General features: G+C 43.0%; 2 protein-coding genes across 2 annotated transcripts; both read right to left on the reverse strand.

Moving 5' to 3' along the window:
• Positions 1–396: 396 nt before the first annotated feature.
• Positions 397–1,272, reverse strand: LOC139350031 (lysophosphatidic acid receptor 6-like). The gene has a single exon (XM_070991121.1). It carries the CDS (start codon positions 1,270–1,272, stop codon positions 397–399), a length of 876 nt encoding a protein of 291 aa, XP_070847222.1.
• A 2,187-nt stretch (positions 1,273–3,459) lies between these two features.
• erbb2 (erb-b2 receptor tyrosine kinase 2) lies at positions 3,460–24,616 on the reverse strand. Its single transcript, XM_070990292.1, has 27 exons — positions 24,355–24,616; positions 17,380–17,531; positions 16,908–17,088; positions 16,606–16,746; positions 16,186–16,251; positions 15,955–16,070; positions 15,666–15,807; positions 15,195–15,323; positions 14,687–14,828; positions 13,691–13,764; positions 13,379–13,469; positions 12,597–12,799; positions 11,701–11,830; positions 10,738–10,828; positions 9,938–10,092; positions 9,811–9,858; positions 9,583–9,721; positions 9,333–9,455; positions 9,129–9,227; positions 8,859–9,044; positions 8,459–8,614; positions 8,299–8,374; positions 7,824–7,970; positions 7,505–7,602; positions 7,187–7,378; positions 6,229–6,619; positions 3,460–6,132 (listed from the first exon to the last, which is right to left on the reverse strand). Exons 1-27 carry the CDS (start codon positions 24,425–24,427, stop codon positions 5,765–5,767), a joined length of 3,909 nt encoding a protein of 1,302 aa, XP_070846393.1. The 5' UTR covers positions 24,428–24,616; the 3' UTR covers positions 3,460–5,764.
• Positions 24,617–26,082: the final 1,466 nt, after the last annotated feature.

Below are 26,082 nucleotides of genomic sequence, written 5' to 3' on the forward strand. Positions count from 1 at the left end.
ATAGATAGATAGATAGATAGATAGATAGATAGATAGATAGATAGATAGATAGATAGATAGATAGATAGATTTTCTGCAAAGCATCCTCGTCGTTAAGATGTTGTATGTGATATGAGACCCACATACTGAAATCTCTTTACACCAGCGCTTACTAATTGACATCATTAGCAAAGAATTATCTGTTATTACTTGTCCAGTGAAATACAGCAGATAGAACCCGATTCTACAGCCTGCATGCAAAAATACCACAACGTGTAAATGGTTAAAGCCAGGGGTCCCTTGATTGATAAGAAATATGGACACTTTTGTCTTATTCCGTTCTCTTTCCTTTGTTTCCTTTTATCTCCGTTTTTAATTGGCATTTGAAACGTCAGGTGAAACACCTCCTGTCTACAGTTACACCAAACAGCAGAAGCACTTCAGACTCCCCAGATTGCCCAAATAGAGCAGAGGCATGATTACACTGCCTGCTGTCGGGGCTATCAGGGTAGGTATTGCTAAAAAGCAGTCATACACTTTGTCATCACTAATAATCAGATCCCCGATGATGTATACCAGCACTGGAGGGACGTAAGAGGTGACCGTCATGACCATGCTGTTGGTGATGACCTGGAGAGCCTTCTTCTTCTTGGGGTGGAGGTCTCCCCCTGCTCGGTGGGACTTCTTCAGAGTCCAGAGGATGGAGATGTCACAGACGACAATGACGGGCAGCGCTATGATGTACACGAACATGGCCCAGGCACTGTGGTTCAGCTCATCCATGAACATAGATGCGGTCCCTTGAGCCGCCGTGATGGTCCACACAGCAGCAGCCATGAGCACCCTGGGAGTCAGACTCTTCCTTGTGCGGTAGGTGACGGGATGAACCACAGCCAGGTAGCAGTCCAGACAGATACAAGCTGTCAGAAGAGGCCGGCCAGCCAGATTCAAGGCATACAGAAAGTTGTTAAACATTTGAACTGAACTGATGTGCCACAGGAAGAAGTTGCACAGCCCAAACGGGACAAAAAACAAGAAGACCAAGTCCATAATGGTGAGGTTGAGCATGAAGACCTGGTTGGGGGTGACAGGGTTTCCTGCTTTGTGTCTCCGAAACAGCTGCCAGAGAACAGCAACGCATGTAGGAAATCCAATTAAAGAAGAGAGAGCGGTGAAAGAAGCCCAGACTGCAACACCTGCTATCATGTCACCACAGTGTCCAAACACGTCCTCTGGAGACTCACTGAAGTTGAAGGTGAGATTCTGAGAGCGAGAGTGCACGTGGAGAAACATTTCTTACTAGCGGTGCTTTGATTGTGGTGAACAGTGATTCCCTACACCCGAAATAAGTCAGACACATGAGATGCACGTGAAGCAAGCACAAGTCCGACGTGGTTTGCTAATTTCCAGTTCCTTTTAGATCCTTTTAGACTTCGTAATGAAGCGGCACATTTGTTTATCTTATGAAAATTCTTATTTGAATATGCAAGTGACACTGAGGATCATTTTTCAATCTTAGTCTGTCCAGATGTTTTTAGAAACTGGGAATAAAGCTGAGTTCAGGTATTGTATCTCTCTGGATTATACACTGTTAGAAGTGCTGGTCAAGTAATTAAAGTGATACAATATATAAAAAGTAAGCATAAAGTTTTCTCTTTCTCATATCTCCCTGTTAGAGGTCAAAGGTTAAGTGGTGGACCTGCATCAGGCCAGTGTCCACCTGGACTCAGTCTTTTTTTTGTGCATTACATATTCTATTGAAGCACATGAAATACACGCATTAACAGTGTTTACTGAGTCAGTAGGAAGCAGAGCGGTGGTTGTTTGCTGCATGTTTCTTGAGTGCTGAATTCTAGTCCTGTCTGACTTTTTGATGAACCCCATGCTGTAGTTCCATCTGCCATCACTAGGTGGCAGTAACAGTTCGCTGACAACAGTAACCTGTAACAGTAACACTAATCGGTATTTTACACAGACAGCAGTATTTGCAAGTGATTATTTGACTTTGACTTGATTGTTGTATTGTCCATTTTCTTAGATTTTTTTTTAAATGATTTTTTTGTGGCGATCTCAGAATTTAATCCACTTTAAATAAAAGAGGACCAGTGTTAGAAACTGAGAACTGAGGAGAAAAAAAAATCTAGTTTTTAACCTCCTGTAAATGATCAGAACACTTTGAAGTTTGAAGTGTTTTATATGTTTTTAATGGCACACATAATGTCTGCAAACAATTCCATATAAAAATGACCATTTCTTCATAAAATATGTTCTTATGCATTTACTCTCCACAGTAGAGTAACTGGTCACAATGTATTCAATCAAATTAGCTACCAAAGTGATTGTTTTTATTTATATATATATACTACACATTTACATTGTGGGACTTACTGACCAAATAGAAGGGGATCCATTAAAAACAAACTGGTTATTATTCACACAAACTGTGAAAGGTAAAAAATATTCACAAGAAAAGTACAAAAGATACATTTTCTTCAAAATGTAAATGACAGTTATTTAATTTTACAAAACCTTGAGCACACTCCTGTTAGTCAGCTGTTTCTTCTTTACTTTTGGGCTTACTTTCTTGCTTCAGTCACATTAGAGACTTTTTAACAGACTTGCAGATGCTTATAAACTTATAAAAGCAGCCACAGGTCCCAGTTTCCACTGCTCAATCTCGTTTAAATAACCATTTACTTTTTCGACTCCAATCAGGAAGCTGGTCATGATTCAGTATTTTGCCTGAGAACATTTTAACATTTTTTGGCAGAAGATCAGGGTGACTGGTCATCTGGTGGTGAGGTTGCAGATTGTAACCAAATAAATAGCATTTATGGTGGCTACTAAAAATGCTTAAAAAAAAAAAAAAAAGGCATCCTCTAGAGACAGTGTTTGTCCATTCCAGGCTACTGTAGAAATATGGCAGTGCATCATGTTGGACTCCCTCCCTCTGTGAATATAAAGAACTCTTTCTAGATAACAAAAACACCACATGTCTTATTTTCAGCCGATTATACACTAAGAAAACATAATTATGAACAGTGTAATTTCTGCCATATTCTGCCAATAGATCCCCTGAAATCCCTCACACTGGACCTTTAATGTGAAACCTTAAATCAACAAGCCACCAGACCGTGACTGGTGCCAGTCCTCAGGGCCTGTCCTGGTTTTAGTACAGCTGAATGGTTTTATATCAAAACGACTGTGTCAAAGACGAGAGAAAGAACACGTACGGTCTCTCAGAGGACAGCAGGTAGATCATTCCTGGCTAATGTTTGGGCTACATGAGACGTTTTTCACAAAATGACACTACAGTGTAAACACCAGTACATTAATAGTGATTGTACAGAAGGTAGTGGATTTAGAATATCCAGTAGAAATATCACATTCTTAAGGAAGTGTGAGCTGTGCTATAACATTGTTATGACCTCGTGAAAACCTTGTATCTCCAGCAGAGGCAATGTTCATGTAAGTAGGTAGTTGTTTTTTTATTTTACTTAGTTTTTTTTTTCTTTTTTTCTTTTACAGCCAATAGCACCCCAAAATCCCCAAATTTCCACACACTTTGTGGTTGATGGTTCAAATATTAACTTCTGGAAAGTGCAAGGATTCAATGGAGCTATTGGGTAATAAAGAAATGTGGGGGTACACCTTAAAATTTCAATTTAATGGGGTCACAAGTTGCGCTACGAGGTTTTCTTATAAATCCATTTCAAAATAAAACAGAACTAATGCAAAAATACATTTTATATAACTAAAGTCTGCTTAAAGTTAACTTTGTGGAGATACGAGGTCTTCACCCGACAGAAACAATACACATGAAGGGTATCCATTATATATAAACATTAAAAAACAGAATTTTATCACTCCATAATAACTATATTCTAAACAACATTAGTAGAAGATAGATGAGGGTATTAAAATCTGAACATGCTTTTATAAAAACACGTTATTTCTGTGTGAGAAATCGATATATTGTCTAATATCAGACATCATTTTTTGGAACAAAACTCTTCAAAACCCGTATGAGAACATCGAGAGAACAGAAAAATTCCCAAAGACTCTCAGAGTAAAGCTGATGTGTTGGGGGGGGGGGGGGGATTTTTCAACAACTCAGTCAATTGTTTCAAGACTTGATCAGGATTTCAAGGCCCAAACACTGAAGCGCATTCTGCCGCGGACCTCCAAACCCCTGCAGAAGAAAACTCTGTTTCTCTCTTTTCAGCGCTGTGACAACATCAGTCGTTGCGACGTGCGAGTTGGGAGAGCGCCGACTTTCCAACAAGGACATGAGGGTCACACAATGGCTCCATTGACTCGCTTTTGACCTCCCCCAGCCCAACACCAGTTGACATGAAAAAAAACACCCTTCAAAAAAAATGCTGTTGATTATTAACTGGGATGCCAGTGTGTTCTCTCTGAGTGGAATTTGAGCCATGCATTGATTATCCAAACCCAGCAGAGCATTGCTTATGTCTCCTCAGATTCACATTCAGCTCCAGTGTCTCCACTTTTATACAAAAACACAAACAGCGAAGCTGCTTTTCGCTCTGTAAAGGGCAGCCAACGCATGAACATACACATGCAAATCTTCACTTCTTGTGGAATATACTCACCAACAGCTTGCAGTGCTTTCTTGCACAGTGAGAGGCCACAAAAACCAAAAGGTTCATTGTGATAACACAAGCCAGGGGGGCATACGCAGTACCCTAACATGTAGTGCATGGTGCATTCTTTAAAATGCACGTCATCTCCCCTTATTCTTTGCAGAATCATAAATCCCTGAAAAGTTGGCTCGAACTTAGTTACCAGTACGCCTTTTCTTCAAAACAAAAACATCATTTCTGAGAATTTTGAAGCTTAAAGAGTCTGCTCGTACCTCGCATTTCATCTGCTGTACCACAAAGTAGTTGCAGCCACACACACCAACAACCACATACATCAGTGTGTGGCACAATGCCTCTGTCTTCTCCATACAGGATGCCTTTCTTTCAGGGAGCATGTCTACTGGCCAGATGGGCTGCAGGGCCTTTTCTGGCCAAAACAAAATGGCTTTGAGTGTGTTGAAGACCCCCATCAGGTCAGAGAAAAAGTGACCAGAATACTAAACATCACCTTCAATGCACATCATGGCTCACTTTGTCAAAGTGTTCTATATGTTTGGTTTCTTTTCTCTTTTTAGCTGGGCTGAGTAGCATATGAAGACATACGAGGGAACAGAAGGGAATATAAACAATGCTTCACATATTGACGAAACAACCACAGACATTAAACAAGTTAAAAGAAACTTAACGTTAAAAAAAACCCCAACAGATTTTCAGCATTCATTAATTCAAATGTCGGATTCTGTGATGATCAGACCCTTCTCGTACCATGATGTGTTTTGACAAATGTGACTGCATTTGCTTATTATCAAGTACTGACTTATATAGAGAGGCTGAGTGGACTTCTTTTTTGGCACTTAACAGTCACATAGAGAGTGCGGATTGCTGAGAAGAAGACAGGAATACAAATGATGCTACAGACACCAGATCAATGCTACACTGTGTTGAGTCATGAAGTGTCACAAATTAGTGATTTGGTGACTTCTGCCTGACAACTTCGACCTGGTACTTCACTTGATATCCAGAGTAGGTTCACTTCCACGTGCACATACTATTCCCAAAATGAAACCCAACTCATTTCTGTCACAGAAACATTCATCTTCCCTTTCTCTCGCGCCTTGTTTCCCTCAGTAGAACGTAATCTGTGACTCCTTGTGAGTTAATCACATTTCTCCCAGTCCTCAAGTATATCCACTCCAGGTGTCCGCTAGTCCCAGATACTCTGGATTCTCTGCTGTGGGGGTCACAAACCCGTTCACGTGCCTGGGCGCTCCTCCGTCTCTCTCCAGTGTCTCAGGGCCATCCACCGCTGCAGCCCCGGCTACAGCTTTGGCTTTGGCTACAAGGTCCAGGTAGTACGGGTTGTCAAAGGCTGGAGACGTGGAGGCTCCAGAGCTTGTGGGGACCAGGTATCCTGGGTTTTCCACGCTGTGACCGGAGCTCAGGCCATTAGGGAGGCGTCGGTCTATTCTGGAGCCTTTACGAGGCAGCGTGCTGGGCCGCTCAGGGATCCCCGGCCTGAGATCCTGAATCTCCTGGTTGACGTACTCTGAAGAGATGAGGAAAGAAAGAGAAGTCAGAACAAAACGCTCTGAGATGTTACTATCAAATACTTCCTTCACAGTGGAAGCAACCTCCTGCTCACCTGGCAGAGCATGATTATGATTTAACCCATGACTTCGTCTGGGCAGTGAGTGATGAAGGTGATGAGGGTGATGAAAGCCATTTGGCCCATCTGTCTCCAGGTCACCCTGGCTGCCATTGGAGTAGGTGGGGTCTTTGCTGTAGCGTCCAGGGCTGGCTGGGGGCAGCGACGGGTCATCCGGAGGCCCATCCAGGAAGACCGAGTCAGATTGGCCCCCTGCCGATGGGCTGCGTTCCAGCGTCGGGTACTGAGGAGTCCACAGGCCGTTGGAGGTGCTGGCTCCCAAAGGTAAGGTAGGATATTGGCTTCGGCCAAGAGTGCTCAGGGAGGAGTACATGCTCCGAGGTCCACCAGCAACAGAGGGCTCGACATCTAAGCCCTGATCTCTGCTCTGCTGGAGAGAAGAAAATTGATAAGAAGGCGAATTCAGCCATTCAAAGGCTCACCAGTCTCCATGGCTGCTACATGTCCAAACAGCTGAGTACAAATTATAGTTACACTGACATTAGATTTTATCAAGCTTGGACAGCCTAAAAAGATTATAACTAGACTGAAATCCAATTCAATCCTTCTCTCTAGAGATGTGTCTCACTCAAACATCACACTATTTAATTATCTCTAGGGTTAGCTAACAGCTAACTAGAATAAAGTTATACAATGTAGTAAAAATGCAGTAAAAAACTGTAAAACATCAAACTAAAGTCTACAGCCATACCAGCTGCTCCACAGGCCTGCAAGCAGGCCTCAGCAAAAGGCTAAAGTCAGCTTGCTGACATGCTCACAATGGCAACACCAGCATGCTGATGCTTAGCAGGTATAAGCATGCTAACATCTGCTAATGAGCGGAGCTGCAGCTGACAGAATGTCACTAGTTTTGCAGTTCTGGACAAATTGAATTTGTGACCTGATGATGGTGCTTGAAGGTTAAGGGCTCACTAAAGTAGTTCTTCTCACTGACCCTGTACGACTGGTGTCTGGATGGCCCATTGGCTTGAGCCCCATCTCCCTGCGTCCTGGGGAAGAGGTTTGGCTGAGGCACCAGATACTCCTCAGCATCCAGCAGTTCACTCATATTGTTCCCTTCCTCCTCCAGCAGCATCCGGAAGAACTGGCTGTCCACCGGGCTGGACATGCTCATCTGCTCGTCGTTCTGCATGACAGAGAAAGACCGAGATGGAAAACACAAATAAGAATGTATGAGTAAGACTTTACCACCAAGGGTGTATTATATCTATTTTCAAGGAAAGCAGGCCCCAGAAACTACAACTACACATACCTGAATGACTACATAACGAGGAGGATCTCTGGCCATTGCACTAAAATCATTCACCAGATCTTTGAACCTCGGTCTGCTCTCTGGGTCAATCATCCAACCTGCCGCGCAAACATAAAATCAAGATGTCAATCAATCATTTCCAACACTAACTACAAACATGCAACTCTGTTAGGGACAACTAATAATGGCAACCGTTTTAAACACAATATTGTAATGAATGCTAATTCCTCTGCTTTGAAGAGAAATTGAATTGACTTCACTGAATTGGTTCACTAAATCATATTAAGCCCAGATAATCACTGCAGTAAGAGCTACTGACATTTGACCATGATCATGTAGACATTGATGGTGCAGATGAGGGGCTGGGGAAGCCGTTCTCCTCCCTCTAAAACTTCTGGGATTTCTCTGGCGGGGATCATGTCGTAGGGTTTGGCGCCAAATGTCATCAGCTCCCACACCGTCACCCCTGAGAAGGAAACATATGATTACAACCCAGCTTCTACTTAAACTGCCATTAAACTAAACTATGTGTAAAATCAGCGTCAGTGTTGACAATTAAACACTGATTTAAGCCATCGTGTCTTGCCCAAGGACACTTCGACATATGGTGAAGAGGAGGGTGGAGGTCTAACTCTCCAATCAGTAGAGGACTTGCTCTACCTCCATCACATCATTCAAATCTCACTTACACCTTGTAGTACTGTGCTACATTAGAAAAAATAAGAAATAATTCTGCAGCACTAAACAGCAACACTGGGACATTTATGTCACTTCCAGGCCTGAGTGATACGGACCGTAGCTCCAGACGTCACTCTGATGAGTGAACTTCCTCTGCAGAATTGACTCCAGAGCCATCCATTTAATCGGCACCTGAAAACACAGATTTATTTCAATAAATAAATCATTTCGAACATCTCAAGTGCAGATGCTCCTACAGTCACAGCCACATCTTACCTTCCCTCCATCAGCGTGATATTCAGTCTCGTCTATATCGAGCAGACGGGCCAGACCGAAGTCGGTGATCTTCACGTGGTTTGGGTTCCTAACCAGAACATTGCGGGCGGCCAAATCTCTGTGGACCAGCCGGACTTCCTCCAGATAACTCATTCCCTACACACACACACACACACACACACACACACACACACACACATACACACACACACACATGTCCATCACCCACAAATCCATGTGGCCACAAATATACAAGCTGATACCACATCAAATTTGAAAGGAAAAATAATATGATCAGCAACATTCAGACATTGCTGTTCTGCCAAGAAAAGTATACACTGTTACTTCTACTACAACAAGCAGTAGTACAAATATGTGCAGTATGTGCTTGTTTAGATACCTTGGCAATCTGGACACACCAGTTGAGGAGGGACTGGGAGCCGATACGGTCCTTGTTCTCCCTGACGTAGTCGAGGAGGCAGCCGTACGGCATCAGCTGAGTGACCAGCTGCACCGTGGAGGTCAGACAAATGCCCAGCAGGCGACACACGTAGGGGCTGGCCACACCCGCCATCACATAGGCCTCCTGGGGAAGACAGAGGGAAGATGTTGAGGGGTTGTGAACTGTATTTATGTGCGCTGTAAATGTGTGTATCTAGCTTGCACTGACATCAAGAATCTCTTTATTGGCCTTTGGTGAGGTGTTCTCTCGTAACACCTTAATGGCCACCGGTATCTTGACATGTTCCCCATCAGGAGCCCACACACCCTGAAACAGATGATCAAAACTATTAAAAAACTCACCAAAGATGTAAAATTAAATCCATAAATTGCAACTAATGCTGTCATATGATTAAAGAACTGGCTCACTTACCTTGTAAACCGTACCAAAGGCCCCTGCGCCCAGCACTCTGAGCTTTCTCAGCTCAGTCTCCTTCAGGATGCGCATCTGAGCCTGATTGGGTGACGCACCACTGGGCGTTAAAGGCTCCACCAGCTGTACACATGAAGGAAGCAGATGCCAGATTCCCTCATCACACATTTCAAAACCCAACTTAATTTTGCCTTGATTTGTAAGAGAATATAATCAAGCACATCTTATTTCCATCAGCATTTGTGCCCACCTCATGTTCTTGCAGGATCCTCCTCATTGTCTCCTTTCTCTTCAGCTTCTTCTGCCTCCTCAGGTAGAAGACCAGCAGAGCCAGCAGGATGAAGAAGAGCACCACCCCACCCACTGCTGCTGCGATGGTTGTACCCGGTCTAAAAAGAAAAAAAAACAGTTCAACACAGGTCCTATTTCACAAACGAGGCTGAATTTGTTCAATTTCATCCAGAAAGAAGTAGCTCACCCCGTCCTGGTATCAATGGGGCAGCCTCTCTCATCCATCACAGTGCAGCTGAAACAGAGAAGCGCTGGGTGTGAAATCACTCATTGTGTGCTGTGTGTGATAGTGTTTGTGATGTGTGTCCACTCACGATAGTGTGCAGTTGGTGTTGCAGGGCAGGCAGTGTCCTGAGGCATTGCCGTACTTCCACACAGTCTGCTGATCCTCCTTCACGCCGCTGGGACAATGGTCCACACAAAACTCACCGTCCCGGAAGTTTCGACATTCTGCACAATGCTCTGCACCCTGAAGACACACAGAGAGAAATATTCAAGTACGCTTAAACAAAATCTTCTGCACACATCCACACAGGCATGATGAGGTGGCTTTACATAGATTATGTTTGAGTTTATTTTAAGTTTCTATAGTAGAAACAGGCTGGAAATGTGTTGAAAGAGTAAGGGCAATGACATGCTGCAAGGCCTCCCCAGCTGGACCTGAAGGCAGGACTAGCAGTTACTGTACATGCTATGATTGCTTTGATAAAGCTATTTTTAGTCACATTTTTATGTTGTTGAAGGATGACCTTAAAGACCAAACTTATTGAACAGCTCTTCCATTCTGCATTGGAGTGAAAGTCGTTTGGACTCAAGCACAATGAAAGAACGTCTTTAACTGCCTTCTTCTCTGCAGGGTCAGTGGAATTAGCAGTATGTTGAAAAAGTGTTCCTTTGACATTATGTTCTGCCAATGATTGACCATGTGGGGATCTTGTCCAGTTGCATATTGAAAATTATTGACCACTTTTTTGAGATCACAAGCTTGATGTACTTTAATGTCAGAAATCATTGTGGTGGAGTAGATGAGGCATTTCCAGATTTTATTTTCATATGAAACAAACCTTATATCATTCAGCACTCAGATAGACTGGAAGCCGCATGAACATCTTACCGGGCCATGACAGGAGGCAGAGTTATTGAGAGGTCGGCACTCTGCGTGACAGGCAACACACAAAGATCCATCAGCGTATTCACGCACAGACCTGCAACACAAGAACAGCCAGGATGTAGCATAACATATCACACAGTCTGGCATTTGTTGGCTGCTTTTATCTAAAGCACCTGACGCTCTCATAAGGACATACATTTTTAGAAAGGGGGGCCTCAGCCACAAATAACTGCCAACATTAGCCTTAACGGATGACCTGCACAGGATAACTTGCTCTCTAAATCAGTTAGATGAGAAGATTCATATTCTCTCATCTGTACAGTAAATGTGAAGCTATAGCCAACATTAGCTTAGAAACAGTCTGGCACATAACCCCCAAAGTACCACAAACTGTCATTTTACTCTTTGTTTTTTGTACGGATTTAAATCAAACAGATTTTAAGTAGGGTTTTAACATATGAACATGTTTAGTCGTGCTTTTTGGGACAGTGTGAAGCCTGTTCATACAGTATATCATCAAACCAACAGTTTCTGAATGGATCCCTACTGATTTACTTCTGTGTCATCTTGGAAATATGTCATACATACATGTAGTGTACATTGAACCAAAACCAGTCCAGTGCCTGTACAAAGAAACTCCAGTGAAATCACATGCCTTTGCTCTGTTAGTGACCTACAGTACAGTTGCTTGAGGGAACAATTTCAGTTGAAAGCTTCCAGGCTGATTTATTGTGACTGTTCTGGCATTGGCACTCAATCCAGTCAACCTCACAGAAATCCATCTGTTCACATTTTTACTTTCAAGGCAAAACGTGATTAGTTTTGCTTTTTTTTTTTTTTTTGACTGGAAAAATACTTTGTGGATTATGACACACAGTGAACTCTATTATTTGGAACACTATCATTGGACTTGTTATTGATTCAGCGCAGCCACACCCACACAAACACAACCACAAGCTTTCTTACCCCTGATAGACGTCACACTGCTCTACACACTCTGTGCCGCGTTGGAAAGCCTTGCAGGACACACACTGGCTGGGCCCCGGGCCCCAGCAGCCCCCCTCACACAGTGGATGACAAACACGGCCCTCTTCCGCTGACAGAGACAAAGAAAACAAAGCATGATACACATTGTACTTTTTTATGACATCTTCTCCTCATGCAGTGAACAGGACTCACTATCGCTGTATTACAAGCGTATTGTTCTCAGCTTTATGGGAGCTAAAGCTGCCAAGTTTAAATCTGTCTGAGTGATAAAATCAACAAAAAAGCACAAAGAAACACTCAAAATGGACTGTGCATACAAGCACCACCTGTCTGGTCAACTGCAAATGTTTACCACGCAACAACATCCATGAATGTTGTTTAAAATGCAATCACAAATCAGTATTTTCTGCAGCTGAGTTTCTGGAGGAATAAATGGAATTGAATTTGTATCAAAATCACAATTCTGTCAAGTGCAATTTTCAAATTACAGAGGCTACAATTTTTTGATGAAGGTGAAAAATGTCAAAACATACAATTATAACTGAAGCACAGTGGTGCTACAGAGAGGCCTACAAATCACACACTCCAGACCTAAAACATGCTTGTTTAGTACAAACCACAGGAAAAAAAACACATCAGAATTTTTTTATTTTTTCATTAATTTCCTCTAAAATCAGAACTCATATCTTGGTGTCTGTCAAAATAATCGCAATATGATTTTTTTTTTTTTTTTTTGCATATAGGTCAGCCCTTAATTGAGTCTTGTATTATGGCTGAGGTATCAGACTTGTGGAGGCAGCTGCCAAGTGACAAGTGTCTGATCAAAGTGCAAAGCACGGTAAGTTAAATGGATCTTGGCATTATGTTCAACCTACCACAGACTTGAGGGTTTTGGTTGTTGCTGACAATGCGGTGGGGTCCCTGGGTGGGATGGAGGAGACTGTCCCAGGGCAGTGAACTGGTGTAGCAGAGCTGGGAATTGTTGTTCAACAGGACCAAACCTCCACTGACGCTGCGTAATGAACGCAACCCAAGAGATCTGATGTGCAGATTCTGGACGGCAAGTGAAAACACACCCCTGAACAGAATTTGAGAAACTAAGTCACAAAGAAAGAAAAAACACTGCACATGACTGCAAATGAACAACATGAATGTCAGAAAAACAGCAGACTGGACACTTGAGGCAAATATACTGTTCTGATTACAAAACAACGGCTCATAATGTGAGACCTTGTTGTAAACAGTGTCAGACAAGCAGATCTCACATTAGTCAGTATGACCTAATTTCATCATGCTACACTAGATAGCGTCTCATAGACTTAGACTGTTATTCTGGCTGGCATGTGCTGCAAGTTTAAGCAGCTGTGCTGGCTAATAATTAGCTTTCATTCTTTATTACCCAGAGTGTGAACAAACCGCCTCAACTGGACCAGAGGCATAAAAAGAACAAACAAAGACACAAAACTGACTAACAAGAGCAAGAAGATCTTCTGTGGCAGGACAAAATTTGCCAGCAGCTAAAATCACAAAGCTGAAAACCTGTAGAGTGAGGGATTTTTGATTTATCTAAAAACAACAACAGCGATATAGGACATGCAGACATGCAGAGAGGAGAAAGGCAGACGTGTCAGTCAGAGAGACAGTTTAAAAGTCTTACTTGTAGAGCATCCTGCCTCGGATCACCTTCAGGTTCTCAAACACACTCAGGTTAGTCCACTCTTCTGGCCAGGCATCAATGTACAAATAACCTGCAAAGCAAAATCAAGACACTAAAAACACTCCAGTAGAGGAGACATAGTTTGCTCCTTACACCAGGTTTCTAAGTCGTGACAATTTGAGTGAATCACAGAAAAATCTGATTTACAATAGTTCTTCATCACATACAGCTTTTAAAAATGAATAACTTGGTTTTCCTTTTCTGTTTTCGTTCGACAAACACTTCCTCACTGTTCTCCTCGAGGTCCATTACCTGTAATCTCCTCCAGTTTCTTAAACGCGCTCAGCTGCTCGAGGGTCAGGCCTGATGTGTTGGTCGCAGGGTCCCTGAATGAAGACAACATAAGATTTAAATGACCATTTAAGATAAAAGAGGCAATACATCATTTATTTCTACACTTTTATCCTCTCTCTCAATTCACTGATAAAATCTCAAGTGTTGCAGGTCACCTAAGTGTTGACATTTCACACTTTAGCTGATAATTTATCAGGGATCTCAGCTTCAATTGGTGATACATTGAATTTTTATCGATCGTCCACAGAAAGACTGGAGACTCAGATGACTATGGTATATAAATTCTACCATTTAGTCTTCACCATTGTTTTATTGACATTATGTCTACTGTGTTTTCATTAGATTTCATTTAAATCAAACAATCCCAATGAGGAGAAAAGACACAAAAGCAGTTCTTTTTCTCTTTGTGGGCACAAAGATACCATAAAGGTGAAAAACATTTATATCTGCGTTTGAAGTACATTTGAGCACAGTAATCTAAAGGGTTTGGCATGGGTGGTAACTTGAGCTACACAAAGAGCTGCTGTAAACTCAAATATTTGAAGGGCTGTATGGGAGGGATGTGGCTCTGTGGTAGTGTGAAGCCTGGGATATTAAGCTGCTGTTTGTGATTACTAAAGTGCACATGATAAAGCTTGAATTGAGTTATTTTTATTATCATTATTATTGTTTTTTACATTTGAATTTTAGATTGGGGTTTTCAAATGAAACTCTGAATGTCTGTCATCATATTTATCAGTACAGCCTCTGTCTGAACACAGCACCCTGGTGCTTTCAGCTGTTTCATTCAGTCTCTTTTCTTTTTCCGCTCTCCTCTCTGTGCGTTCATGAGTGAGCAGTCAACGAAGAGGCTAATTACAGGTTAGCACTGCGGCTCGTTGCTGCAGACAGGTTGAATTAAAGATAAATCCACTTTATAATCCTGAAAGTACATTCTTTATTTGTGTCTCTTACCTTACAAAGCTCTGAGGGAGGAAAGCCAGACTACCAAAAATCTTCGTACACTTGTTGAACTGCCCCACATTAGAAGATGTCACCATGGTGATGCCATGGTTGTCCATGACGCCAAGGTTGTCCATACCCAGACCATAACACACTGAAAAACAATTGTTAAACTGAACTTACTAAAGATGTCCAATAAAACAGTACAAGAACAATAAACAACCCTTCATATAAATCAGGATATTATCAGCGTAGAATGAAATATCGTGTGATTTATCACATTGAACAACAAAGGTATGAGCTGATTGATGAACTGCTTCAGCTGGTGGTTCTCTGCATCCATTGATGGAGTAATGATGTGAAGGAGCTGATGGGTGTGTTCTCAACCAACCTTTCCTTAACAGACCCTGTCTGCTCTTGATATGTATGCTAAAGCTGAAGTTAGCAGAAATTATGCAATTTTTCCAAAGCATATTCTAATGAAATAAAAACGTGCCCACAAAGACACAATGATTCCCACCTTTGGGACAGTCTCCTTCACACTTTTCACATTTCTGCGTCTCGTTTCCATCAGGGTGGGTGATAATAACTTCCTGGTTGGCTTTGGGACAAACCAAAGTACAGGCCACTTCCATAGCCAGGTAGTTATCTACAGGCAGGGAGACACAGTGTTCAAAGGGCATCTTCACAGCAAAAACAAAACACATTAGGTATGATGAAATGGGAAGCTGGTTGCCTGAAGCATTACAGAAGCAGGAATGTGACTTAAACACATGCCAGATTTGAATCCCTCAAGTGTGTGTGGAATTCCTGGCAAGGAAAGTGAATACATAATCATTTCTCCTCCTTCTCCCTTCGGCATTTACTAGCATCAAGCCCCCCTATAGCAAGACATCAGCAGTTGCACCAGTAGAACTGCACAGGGCCCGCTGGCTGAGCAAAGCACAGTAACTTCTTGGATAAAAGGCGTTTTTTCAAAAAGGATTCTCACAAGGACACGTTTTGACGCAGGTGGCTCCAAAGTTGAACTTCTTGTTTGGGTTGGGTTTGGTCTGAAAGGTGACGGGGTCATAGATAGCGGGTGGAGGACAGTTTTCCTTACAAACACCACTGTCGTTGAAGTGACGGCAAGCCTGGAGAGAAGAGGAGGGAGGAAACACGTTACTCCAGAAATGACAAAAGACTGGTGGATTACACTAAAGATGAAAAACACAACAAATATCTGATGTATGTGTGTGTGTGTGTGTGTGTGTGTGTGTGTGTGTGTGTGTCTTATTCACCAGACAGTCTGAGTCTTTGGGTCCTGTGCATCCAGCAGCACACTGCATGTGACAGCAATCATTGGGAAGCGGACCTTTACACCGCTGACAGCCAGACGCACATTTAATTCGGGTCACTTTGAACAAAGACGACAAAGAGAACATTTTCAGCGGTTCTTCATCTGCTCTGGACATTTTCCAGTGAAAACTACATATCGTCACTGTGATCATCTGCATGTGATTTTTACTCACAGGTCTGGCAGTCCTGTGCGGTTTCTCCCCAGCAGCTTTTCCCACATGTAGGGGAACAATTTGGACCTGTACCAGAACAAACCCAACAACAACAAATAATGAGAGCTGAGCGATTATCCCACACGTTAACTATTTAACAGAGAAAGAGAAAAACAAAACTAAGAGCCTGCAGCTATGGAAGCTGCTCTGAGGGGTCGTACTTAAGATGTGTGTGCCGTTTATGGTAAGCCCTGAACAATATCATGTCCTGCACCTCTCTATGGCGGTAGCCAATATTTTACACTGAACCATAAATGTAACCATTTTGGTGGCACAGAGGAAAGGTCGGGGGAGTGTTCACTCGCTATCCTGTCTGCTGTTTTTATTCACTGTGACACATTGGAACAGGTGTAATTTATCCTTCTTCAATCAGCTGCTCACATTTAGGGGCCCGAGGCTGCAGTCGGTGCAGCTTGGCGTGGATGTTCTGCTCGTCCAAAGTGTCCCTCCAAGTGATGTTCTGGGGGTCCGGGAAGCACAGGTGGGGGTTCCCCCAAATATACACCCCACCCAACAGGATCTCTGCAGGGGAAACAGTAGGGGAACTCATCACTTACTGGCTCAAAATATCTTCACATTTACAAACAGAAGCCCAGGTTGAAACATACAGTTTCAACCTGAATCCAGTCCAGTCAGGCCATAATGGGTTCAGGCATTAACTGCGAGCTCTACTATTATCTGACCTGTGAGGCTACGAAGCCGGAGTGTCCTGAGCCCCTGTCCGTCCAGGGTGTTATCCAGCACAGCCAGGGCGTAGCTGGAGTTGTACAGCTGGCTGCCCCTTATGATCCGAAGGTTGTCCAAAGGCACCAGACTGACTGACACTTGGGCTACAAGTACATAGCCCTGCACCTCCACAATCCCCTGAAGAAGAGGTGGAAGAAAAAAGGGATAAGTCTGAGTTGTGGAAATGAGGTGAACTGACAGGAGAAATATGTAACCAAGCCACTCAGCTGATTACTTGTTTTGTCTTTACTCTTGTCCGTCTTCTTTGTTTTATAAATGATGCTTCTTTTGTGAAGGTTAAACTGGGTTTGACCTTGTTCCACAGCTCTTTTGCTGTGAAACAGCCTGCCCAAGGACCATAAACACAAGTCCCATCTTTCAAGATTACTTACTATACTGTAACAATTGTTAGTTTACAAAGTCTGTCACCTGTAGGAAGGAGAGGTCAGGGTTTCCATGAAGGTGTGTAATCTCCAGGTTCCCGTGGACGACCTGGCAGCCGGTGTAGAGCAGCCTCAGAGTTTCGTAGTGATTTTCCAGGTTGGAGGGCAGGGCCAGCTTCATGTCTGTACCCAGGCACACTGCAACACAGACAGCATACAACCCCAGCACATCAAATACTAACACTAAAACATTTTCATTTTTCAAGTTAACATTCCATGAACTGCAATGAAAACTGTCAAATGCACGATATTCATCGACTACATCATCACGCAGCAACAAGTTTACATTAAATGCTGCTACGATCTCTTTCACATGCAATGTGCCTTGTAGCCTTGTATCTCATTAGCTCAATATTTACTTTAAATGCTTTCAAACATCATTCTCTTACACACAACTGAGTGTTGCACATGCATCTTGTGTTATATATTGAAGATGACTGCAAGGACTTCCATGTATTTTTGATCGTGTAACTGTTTACAAGTGGCCTTGAATGGCTGCCCTGAAACACACACCATCTGCGCTGCCTCTGTCTTAGTGTGTACCATACAGTATATTTTCCACTGGCAGCAGAGAGCACAGATTCAGCACAGTGGGTCACACACAGCATTACATTCAGGGTCGCACAGCTCTACAATTCATGGGGGCTGTCGTGCTCACATAGCTCCCATGCTTTAGCAGGCAGCCACACAGTGGACAGTCCCTCCTCTGCTGGGGTTATAAATGACTTCCTCTGGCTTCCTTCCAACAGCCCTTCAATAGTCAGCCCACTTCTCCTAATTGAAGCCACCCCCACCTCAATGCTATCTCTGTCCCTCCTTTTGGGAAAGACGTCTGGATGGACTCAGATACATCAGCCGTGGAGCAGGAAGTGGTGGTAGGAGGAGATACACGCTCAAGACATGTTCTTATCAGGTACATGCGTCTGCCATGTGGACAGTTTCCTGGCAATGACTAAGCACTCAGAGCTTGACCAATATCACAGCTGCTGCACCTCAGCTGAGAGGTACTGGGTCATAAAGCAGAAATAAAGTGGAAATAAGGTCTGCATTAAAATCTGACAGCGAGCTACTGCAGCAAACGGGTCTGTGATTAATAGAGTGGCAGCCAAAAATACACACCCAGTCGCTGCAGCTTGTGTCAAATATCAAATCAAATGACTAATCGCTGCCTTCTTCGGTGATGTCATCATGGAAAATACTTTGACATGTCAGGCCAAGAGGGGAGTCGTGCTTTTATTCTCCTGCATTTTAATCATTTTAGTTAGACACACAATATAAACAGAATCTGACTTCCTGAGTTGCAACAAACGACCCGACCCACACACAAAGAGCACTGGGGGTTCCAGCTCTGGGGATTAGGTAAATGTACCGTAACAGAATGCACAACACAGCAGATTTTCCATTTCTAAAAAGTGTGTGTAAAGCCAGTTCTCAAGCTTCCTCTCCTTTTATTCCCTCATTGTTTGCTCTCCAAAAGTCTCTCAGCAACGCTTGAGTGTGTGTTTGTGTGTGCGTGGCCTTGTGTGGAGCTGCCCACCCCTCCATCCCCGTGGCCTAAAATACTCTCTCTTTTATCACTTACTTAGCCCTATCTGCTCACTGTCAGGTCACTATCCCTGCCTTCCTCTTCCAAGTTCACTCCCCACATCTTTTTATTACCTGGTTTCGGAGCCAAATCATCTGAAAAAACCTTCCTCTCAGTTCCTCTCGGAGTCCATGAGTGGTTGCCCTCCTCTTTTTTGGACTCTGGAAAAGTGTCATTTCACAGGAATGTGCCTTTGCATATCTAAAAGATGACATGCGTGGATGTGTTTCACCAGTGAGAAACCAGGCCGGAGTTCAGTGTCTTGCTAAAAGACACATCAGCAACCTGTGGCCCTCCAGGTCACGACAGAGTATCTATGTCCAGACACACACACGCGCACAGTTAAACATGTTAGTGCTGGCTTCTGCACAGTGTATCGTGGCAACTTGGCTCTGGAAACTTGCGCTCAGGTGTTTCTGTGTACTCATGTCTACTGTCTTGTTCAGTGTCATAAATAAATGCAGGTTTTAATGCGTCGCAGGAACGCACAAGCTAGTTAGTACAAAATGTTGTCAGGTGTGTCGGAAGGCAAATGTATTTAGGGTTGTTTCTGAACAAAAACACTCGAAGGTTGGAGGACAAACTTGAAGTCCTAGCGACTAGTGAGACGTAACTCACGTCTGAATAAGGGGATAACAGCAACATAAAGTGACAGATGTAGTCAAGTGAAGAGTGAAAAAAGAGAGAAGTTCAAACCACTTGTTTACACTGCCAATCAATGAATGAAGTGGTCAGTTATTGGGAAGTGATCTGACGCGACACATACACTTCACGCACTGATGTACAGATGTGAGACAGCACAGTGTTTGAAGCTCTCTTTTGTCATTCTTTATACAACTACATCTATCACTTCTGGTGCATGCAGAAGAGTGCCTTCTGAGGCGGTATCAGCTAGTAAAAAGTAACTGAATGAAAAGTTGAGGCACTGTCTTCACTTTGCTTATTTTGTCCAACAAACAGGCCAAAGATATTAAATATGCTTGAAACAGAGCAAAGCTAGTTACTAGTTCAGAGGCTTTTGCCCATGTTTTTTATGTTGCTGTATGTTTTAGTCATGGCAAACTGTGTCTTGCAAGAATTAATAGTGATCTGACTCTGTTCTGGCTTACAAGAGAGGATGTGGCCACTGTAAACTGTGTCTTGTACCAGTGTGCCGTTCGAGACTGTCCACAAACCGAGTGCCAGCTTGAAGCCACACCTGTGTGTGGCAGCGTGCCAGTTAGCACAGGGAGTGTGCATGTGTGTTTACCAGTGTGTGTACGGTAAGTGACACAAACACGGTGGCGGCGATGCTACTGCAGGACTTAGACTGAACCGTTGTGGAAAAAGCCTGCAGCGTGCCACACCAGAACAGCCAGCAGGACCCCTCTGGCCTCCTCTAATGGATCAGATCCCCTCAAAGCTCAGCACAAACAGAACGAGCTGATCCAACAGGACTTTCTCCATCAGTTTATTATCCCTCAGATTTAACATATCAGTCCCAATTCTAATGCAATGCTAATCCTAGCGAATGTGTCTTGCATCAACTTTACATTTCTCCCAACCTCACTGAACACATTCTTTCTTTCCCTTCACTCTATGGCCGAGGAAGAAAAAACAGGTATTGCTCAACAGACAAGCAGAACAGGATCCGGACTGTACTGGAGTCACAGACATATCAGCTCCTCACGCGTTCACCCTGTCATGCATACACTGCAATAACAAACTCGTACAACACCACTGCATCAGGTTATCTCCTGCATAGTTTGTTTTACACATTTACTACAGTTTGAAAGCGTCTGCAGCAGCATGCAAACGTGCAGTTCATTTCAATGGGAGGAACTGTATGAGAAAAGAGCAAAGAGACAATTAATGTTCAAAATGTGTCAAATTTAAGGTGTGTTGTAATTGGGTCATATGATGCATAAATGACTGTTTATGTGTGGATGATCAGCTGTCAATCACATCGGTCAGTGTGATGATGGAAAGTTACACTAAAAATTAACTTTGTAATCTGAGGAATACAACATTTTTCTAGCAGAAATCTGACTGTATGACTGTGTTAATGATTGTGTTCATTTAGAGAAACAGATTTTTGATTTTTGATTTTGTGTCATGATTCAGGTTATTGAAAAAAGTGTCATATAAACAATGACATTAGTTTACTATTAATATGCAGCTTAAAATGTAGTATGGAAACGGTTATTTATTGCAACGAACTCTGGTGAAGCTGAGAATAGCAAAAGATATTTTTAACAAGATATTTTTTCGATATATCAATAATAAGGCACCATTTCTAGTAGAGTTTGTAACATATGGCTTTATGAATGGCTAATGAATCATTTACTAATGCTTTATAGATCAGTAAAAAGTCATTAATAGGAGCTTTCGGGTGGCCAGGGTGTAAAAGAAATCCCTCTGGAAGCTGTTTCTCCTCCTCTAAATTACTTTTGAGCTCTTAAGTTCTTCAGTTACTATTAATTGTTATTTATGTTGACAAATTCACAACCTTTTATAACTGGAAAACGATCATTTCAAAGGGAGTTTTGGAAGTGATATGTAATCCATTACTAAACTAAATGCATAACCATGAATAAAGCCACCAGTAGTAAAGGATGCCTTTTTAAAAAGTGGTATCAACAGACTGAAGTATCACAGTCGCTCTGTATTATTAATTTATTAAGATGTGATTCTACCGAATCCATCGCTGAAAATACTGGATTTTCCAGTTTTCTTTCTGGCATTTTTGCCTTAATTTTTGATAGTGACTGCAGAGACATTACAGGAAAATAGGAGAGAAACAGGAGGGGTGACGCATGATGAAGATCCCCACCTGGACTCATATCAGGTTCATTGCAATAACATGGTCAGCGTTTTAAACCCCTACAGTGCCACTGAGTCATTCCCAAAATGACTATTTCATTCCTTTCTTTGAGTTATTGCCCAATTATAAACCCTGGAAGTGACACATTGATAGACAATCTGAACACAACTAACATTTTCCTCCAGAAAAGATGTGCAGTGAAAATCAACGTGATCAGGACCATTTTTACATAGAAACAGATCATAACCTCGTTATAAGGTCGCTGTGATTTATGCAACACAGATGCGTGTCAGCGCACAGTGAATGCAGTCTGAAGGTGCGTAAGTCAAACCCTACAAAAGCACACAAGAAGGTGTTGAAAGTTTTCTCTGAGGCTGGTGATAAGGCCCCCGATGGCCCCCTCCTCAGCTCAGAGTGAGTTAGATCACGAACACGCAGCCTAGACAGGTGAGTCACGGCTGGCTGGGTTAACCTGCTACTGAGGCCAATCCGGCAGGACTTAATCACTTTGCAGAGAGTTTCACTCAGTGGGTGCACTGAAGTGTGACATGGACATGAACTCTGAGAGACTGGAGCCACACAAACACACAATGTGTTCACACACGGGGGCAGGTCGTCGAAATAATACACTCAGAAGGAAAAACACCTAACTGCTGACCTTTGAAATCATACACTTGTTGGCCACAGGATGTGTGTGTGTGTGTGTGTGTGTGTGTGTGTGTGTGTGTGTGTGTGTGTGTGTGTGTGTGTGTGTGTGTGTGCGCGCGCGCGCGTGCATGGTCGACAAAAACACTGACATAACAATACTTAAGTAACTGAAAGTAAGACTGCTGAGGATTATCTGCTTGTGCATGATGTGTTACGGGCCAATCACAGCGCTAACACTGAACTGATGCTTCAGAGATCAACACTGTGGAGTAAAGTGCACCAACCTGTTCCCACCAACAATGCAGATGTATCTGGAAATCACTTCACCTGTGACTACTGGCTTTGTTTGTGTGTGTGTAGAAGTGATGGTGGTGCTAGCACCTAATAAAAGACGTATTAGTAGCAAAGAGGACATGATGATACTTCATGTTATCATGTTAAAGCCGTGCATTGGCCTAATTCCTCAGCAGGGTTTCGATTTTCAACAAGGGCATGTCGATTAAAAACTGTCAGGCACATGTCAATAAAGGCTGCGTTGTGAGGGTCTCTCAGATGTCAATATTTTTGCCATTAAGCCTGTGACATATCAAATGCTTTAAATCATCTGACCAGGATTATTGATATGTGGTTTCACTGAAAAGAGACCCCAGTGAATATGGGGGCCTGCGTAATCACAACAGCTAACTGGAGATGCAAATAAAGACTGCTTTCATGATCGAGATGAACTGTTTGGCCTCTGAAATGTCAAAAAATAAAAATAAAAAATTGCAAAAAGAGTCCAAAACATCATAAATTTCTGCAGTCTAAACCTCAAAAATATTCAGTTTACTGCAGAAGGAAAAGCTGCAAAACATCTCATTTGAGAAGCTGGAGTCATGAAATGTTTTGTATTTTTTCTTTAAGTCCACCTGGAGTCAAAAACGCGTTTCTCTGCACGTCCCTCCAGTTGAATGTCATGAGCATGGTTCAATATTATACGATTTTAATGTCGTGATATTTTTTTTTTTTCTTGCGAATACCATGTCAGACACACATGAGCCAGTCCTTAAGTGCGCCTTAATACATCTGTGAAGGTGATTTGAATTAAACCCTTCAATGATTATCAAGTTTCTGCAGATCAGCTGTTTCAGCTTTAAAATAGACACTGGTGTTGAAAAAGGGGTGAAAATGCAACATTATTCTAAACGAGATAAGATCCTCCCTGTAAATACATCATGAAATCTTCCTCTGCTTCAGCGTCACTGGCACTTAAAAAATAAAATAAAATCGTGATTTCTTGGAAAATCTTGAAAATGTGCACTTGTTTGCGCTCTCAGTTAGCTCTTGTTTTGCTGGCATGCACTCAAGCTGCAAGAGTGACAAGTGGCCCTCTATCAGACAATGTCCTCTTTGGAGCCAGAAGTGAATAATTGACATCGTCATGATCCCTGGCGCACAATGCTCTCTGTGTTATTGTAGGTTTGTTTTTGTTTACGCGGACAGCAAACCGGCCTCACGTCCGCCTGCACGATCAACAAGTCAGTCCTCTGCGTCCCTAAGCTGCACAGCAGGTTCTCATATTTCTTACCTGTTTCACTGTTACTACCACTGGTTGTTTATTTGTGCAACAAAAGCGTGCTCCAGGTTGCAACACGGGAGTTTGTGTCCAAACAGTGAATCTCAGTTGTGGCTCTTGAGCGACAGGTGTGATTTTTTTTTCCCCCTAATGAGCGCTCCGTAAATCCCACGAGCCTCAGCGGTGACTGAGAGAGGACGAGGGCTGCGGACTCGCGGAGGAATGCGGTCCTAGCCAGAAATATCAACCTCTTTGAGCCAAGCTGAAGCTCGAGTGTTTACTCAAATATAACCCACGAGCTCTGCTTTGATATGCCATTTGCCGACAGCGGGGCCGCTAAAGGCGAGAAAAGCTGCGAAAGTTTACCCACCTTCTCTGCCCAACGCGCCCGTCACTCCGAGCAGCACGGCCCCGACAAACACCAAACTTCTCGCCGCCTCCATCTGCTGCGACCCGGCGCCTCTAGTCCATTTTCCGAAGTTAGAGGATTCTTACTGTTCCCAATGAGGACTCGCCGTATTCTCACTTCCTCTGCTCTCCAGGTTAGTTTTTTTTCCTCCTCGGCACCTATGGAGTTGTTGTTCGTTTCCCAATCTCAGTGACTTCCTCCCATGAATTCCGTGCCTGTTAGTAGTGAAGCGTGACAGCGAGCGCGCGGCAGCCGAGGCGCGCGGCCGTGAAGGCCTGAGCGGGGAGTGGCAGGTTGAGTCAGCCCGCCCTCACTGTGTGCGGGGCAGCGCTGCCCTGACCTCCTGCTGCACACGCCGGTGGAGAGAGATACAGGCTGTGCTTCGGTAAAAGTGCTAATATCACACTGTGAAAACACTCTACTGCAAGTCCGAGTCGTGCATGCAGTGTTATTTTGTGAGTGTACCCAAAATGGCCCCTGTGACTCTTATTCTATCATAGATTATCAATGCTAGGATTTCACTGTTACTGTTGGTAGAAGTAGAGCTAATTTTGAACTATTTTCTCTAAAAATCCACCCAATGATTATTTTCATGATGGTTTTATCTGCTGATTTTTTTCTCATTTAATACCAGGATTGGTTGGTTTGTAAAAAATTCTGAGAACAGTGAGAAATGCCGTCACAATTACCCAAAGGGACACCTTCACACAATGCTTGTTGTCCAGCCAATAGTTCTCAAGTAAAGTACTTACTTACTGTAAGTACAGCACTTGAATAAATGCGCTAACACAGTTACATTGCACCGCTGAAAATGCTAATGTATTTCAGTAGTTGTTACTCCCCCTGTAAGGATATAATGTGAGTGGGCTTGTCACATTTTCTGACTTTAAAGTCGCTTTGCTCTCCAAAATATGTTTTGCTTATTGTTACTTCACTCAGGTGTTTTTTCACTGTGCAGAATGATGTATGTACAGAGTTTGACACCAGACGGCTGTTTCCACACTCATCTGTCACTCACCTGAGTTTAACACACTGTGCATCAACATGTATCATCCTTGTGAAATCGTATTTGCAGGCTGTAGAGACTGTTTACAGACGTGTGTACAGAGGCAGACTCAGACTGCCTGACTGGCAGGGGCGAAAACACATACAAATGGCACCAGCTGCATGCAGGAAGTGGTTATGCATTTATTGTGAAACAGTTCCAAAACCTTTTTAAGATTAAAATTGTTTTATTGTGTGACTCAGAGTTAAAGTATAACTGCTACAGTACACCTCTGTAAAAGAAATACACACAGAACCATTAACAATTTAACCATTCACAGGCACATAGAGACAAACTGACTAGGGCAGCTTAGAGGCCCCTGCATCACGTCTTGTTGCACACAGGGCAGCAGTGGAGAGCACCTGCAGGGGAAATCCTGGCCAAGTGCTGACATCGTCCTCACCACTGATTGTGATTCTGACATTTTACATGTATGTACAAGCTGATTTTGTGACACTGGAAGCACTTGCAGTCCAATATGCAAATTACAACTGGATGTGGAAATTCAACTGTTTTCTGAATAAAAGCATAATAGACACAAACTGATTATATTCATGTCTTAAAACATGTCGGGAGGCCACTGGTGGACTTGGGGGGTTGATGAGACATGATAAAGTGTCCTCATACTGTGTCCTTCCAGTGGA

The sequence above is a fragment of the Chaetodon trifascialis genome, chromosome 21 (assembly GCF_039877785.1).
Source record: "Chaetodon trifascialis isolate fChaTrf1 chromosome 21, fChaTrf1.hap1, whole genome shotgun sequence".
NCBI lineage: Eukaryota > Metazoa > Chordata > Actinopteri > Chaetodontiformes > Chaetodontidae > Chaetodon > Chaetodon trifascialis.

Bases quoted from the DNA above. Each gene is read 5' to 3' on its own strand.
- LOC139350031 (XM_070991121.1), bottom strand. From the start codon at position 1,272: ATGTTTCTCCACGTGCACTCTCGCTCTCAGAATCTCACCTTCAACTTC.
- erbb2 (XM_070990292.1), bottom strand. From the start codon at position 24,427: ATGGAGGCGGCGAGAAGTTTGGTGTTTGTCGGGGCCGTGCTGCTCGGA. The intron at 10,829-11,700 runs GTAAGAAAGCTT...CTTGTGTTGCAG, and splicing joins CAGTGTGACGTCTATCAGGG to GTCTGTGCGTGAATACGCTG. The intron at 7,379-7,504 runs GTATGTGTAGTT...TCTGTCATGCAG, and splicing joins CTCGTTATGTAGTCATTCAG to AACGACGAGCAGATGAGCAT.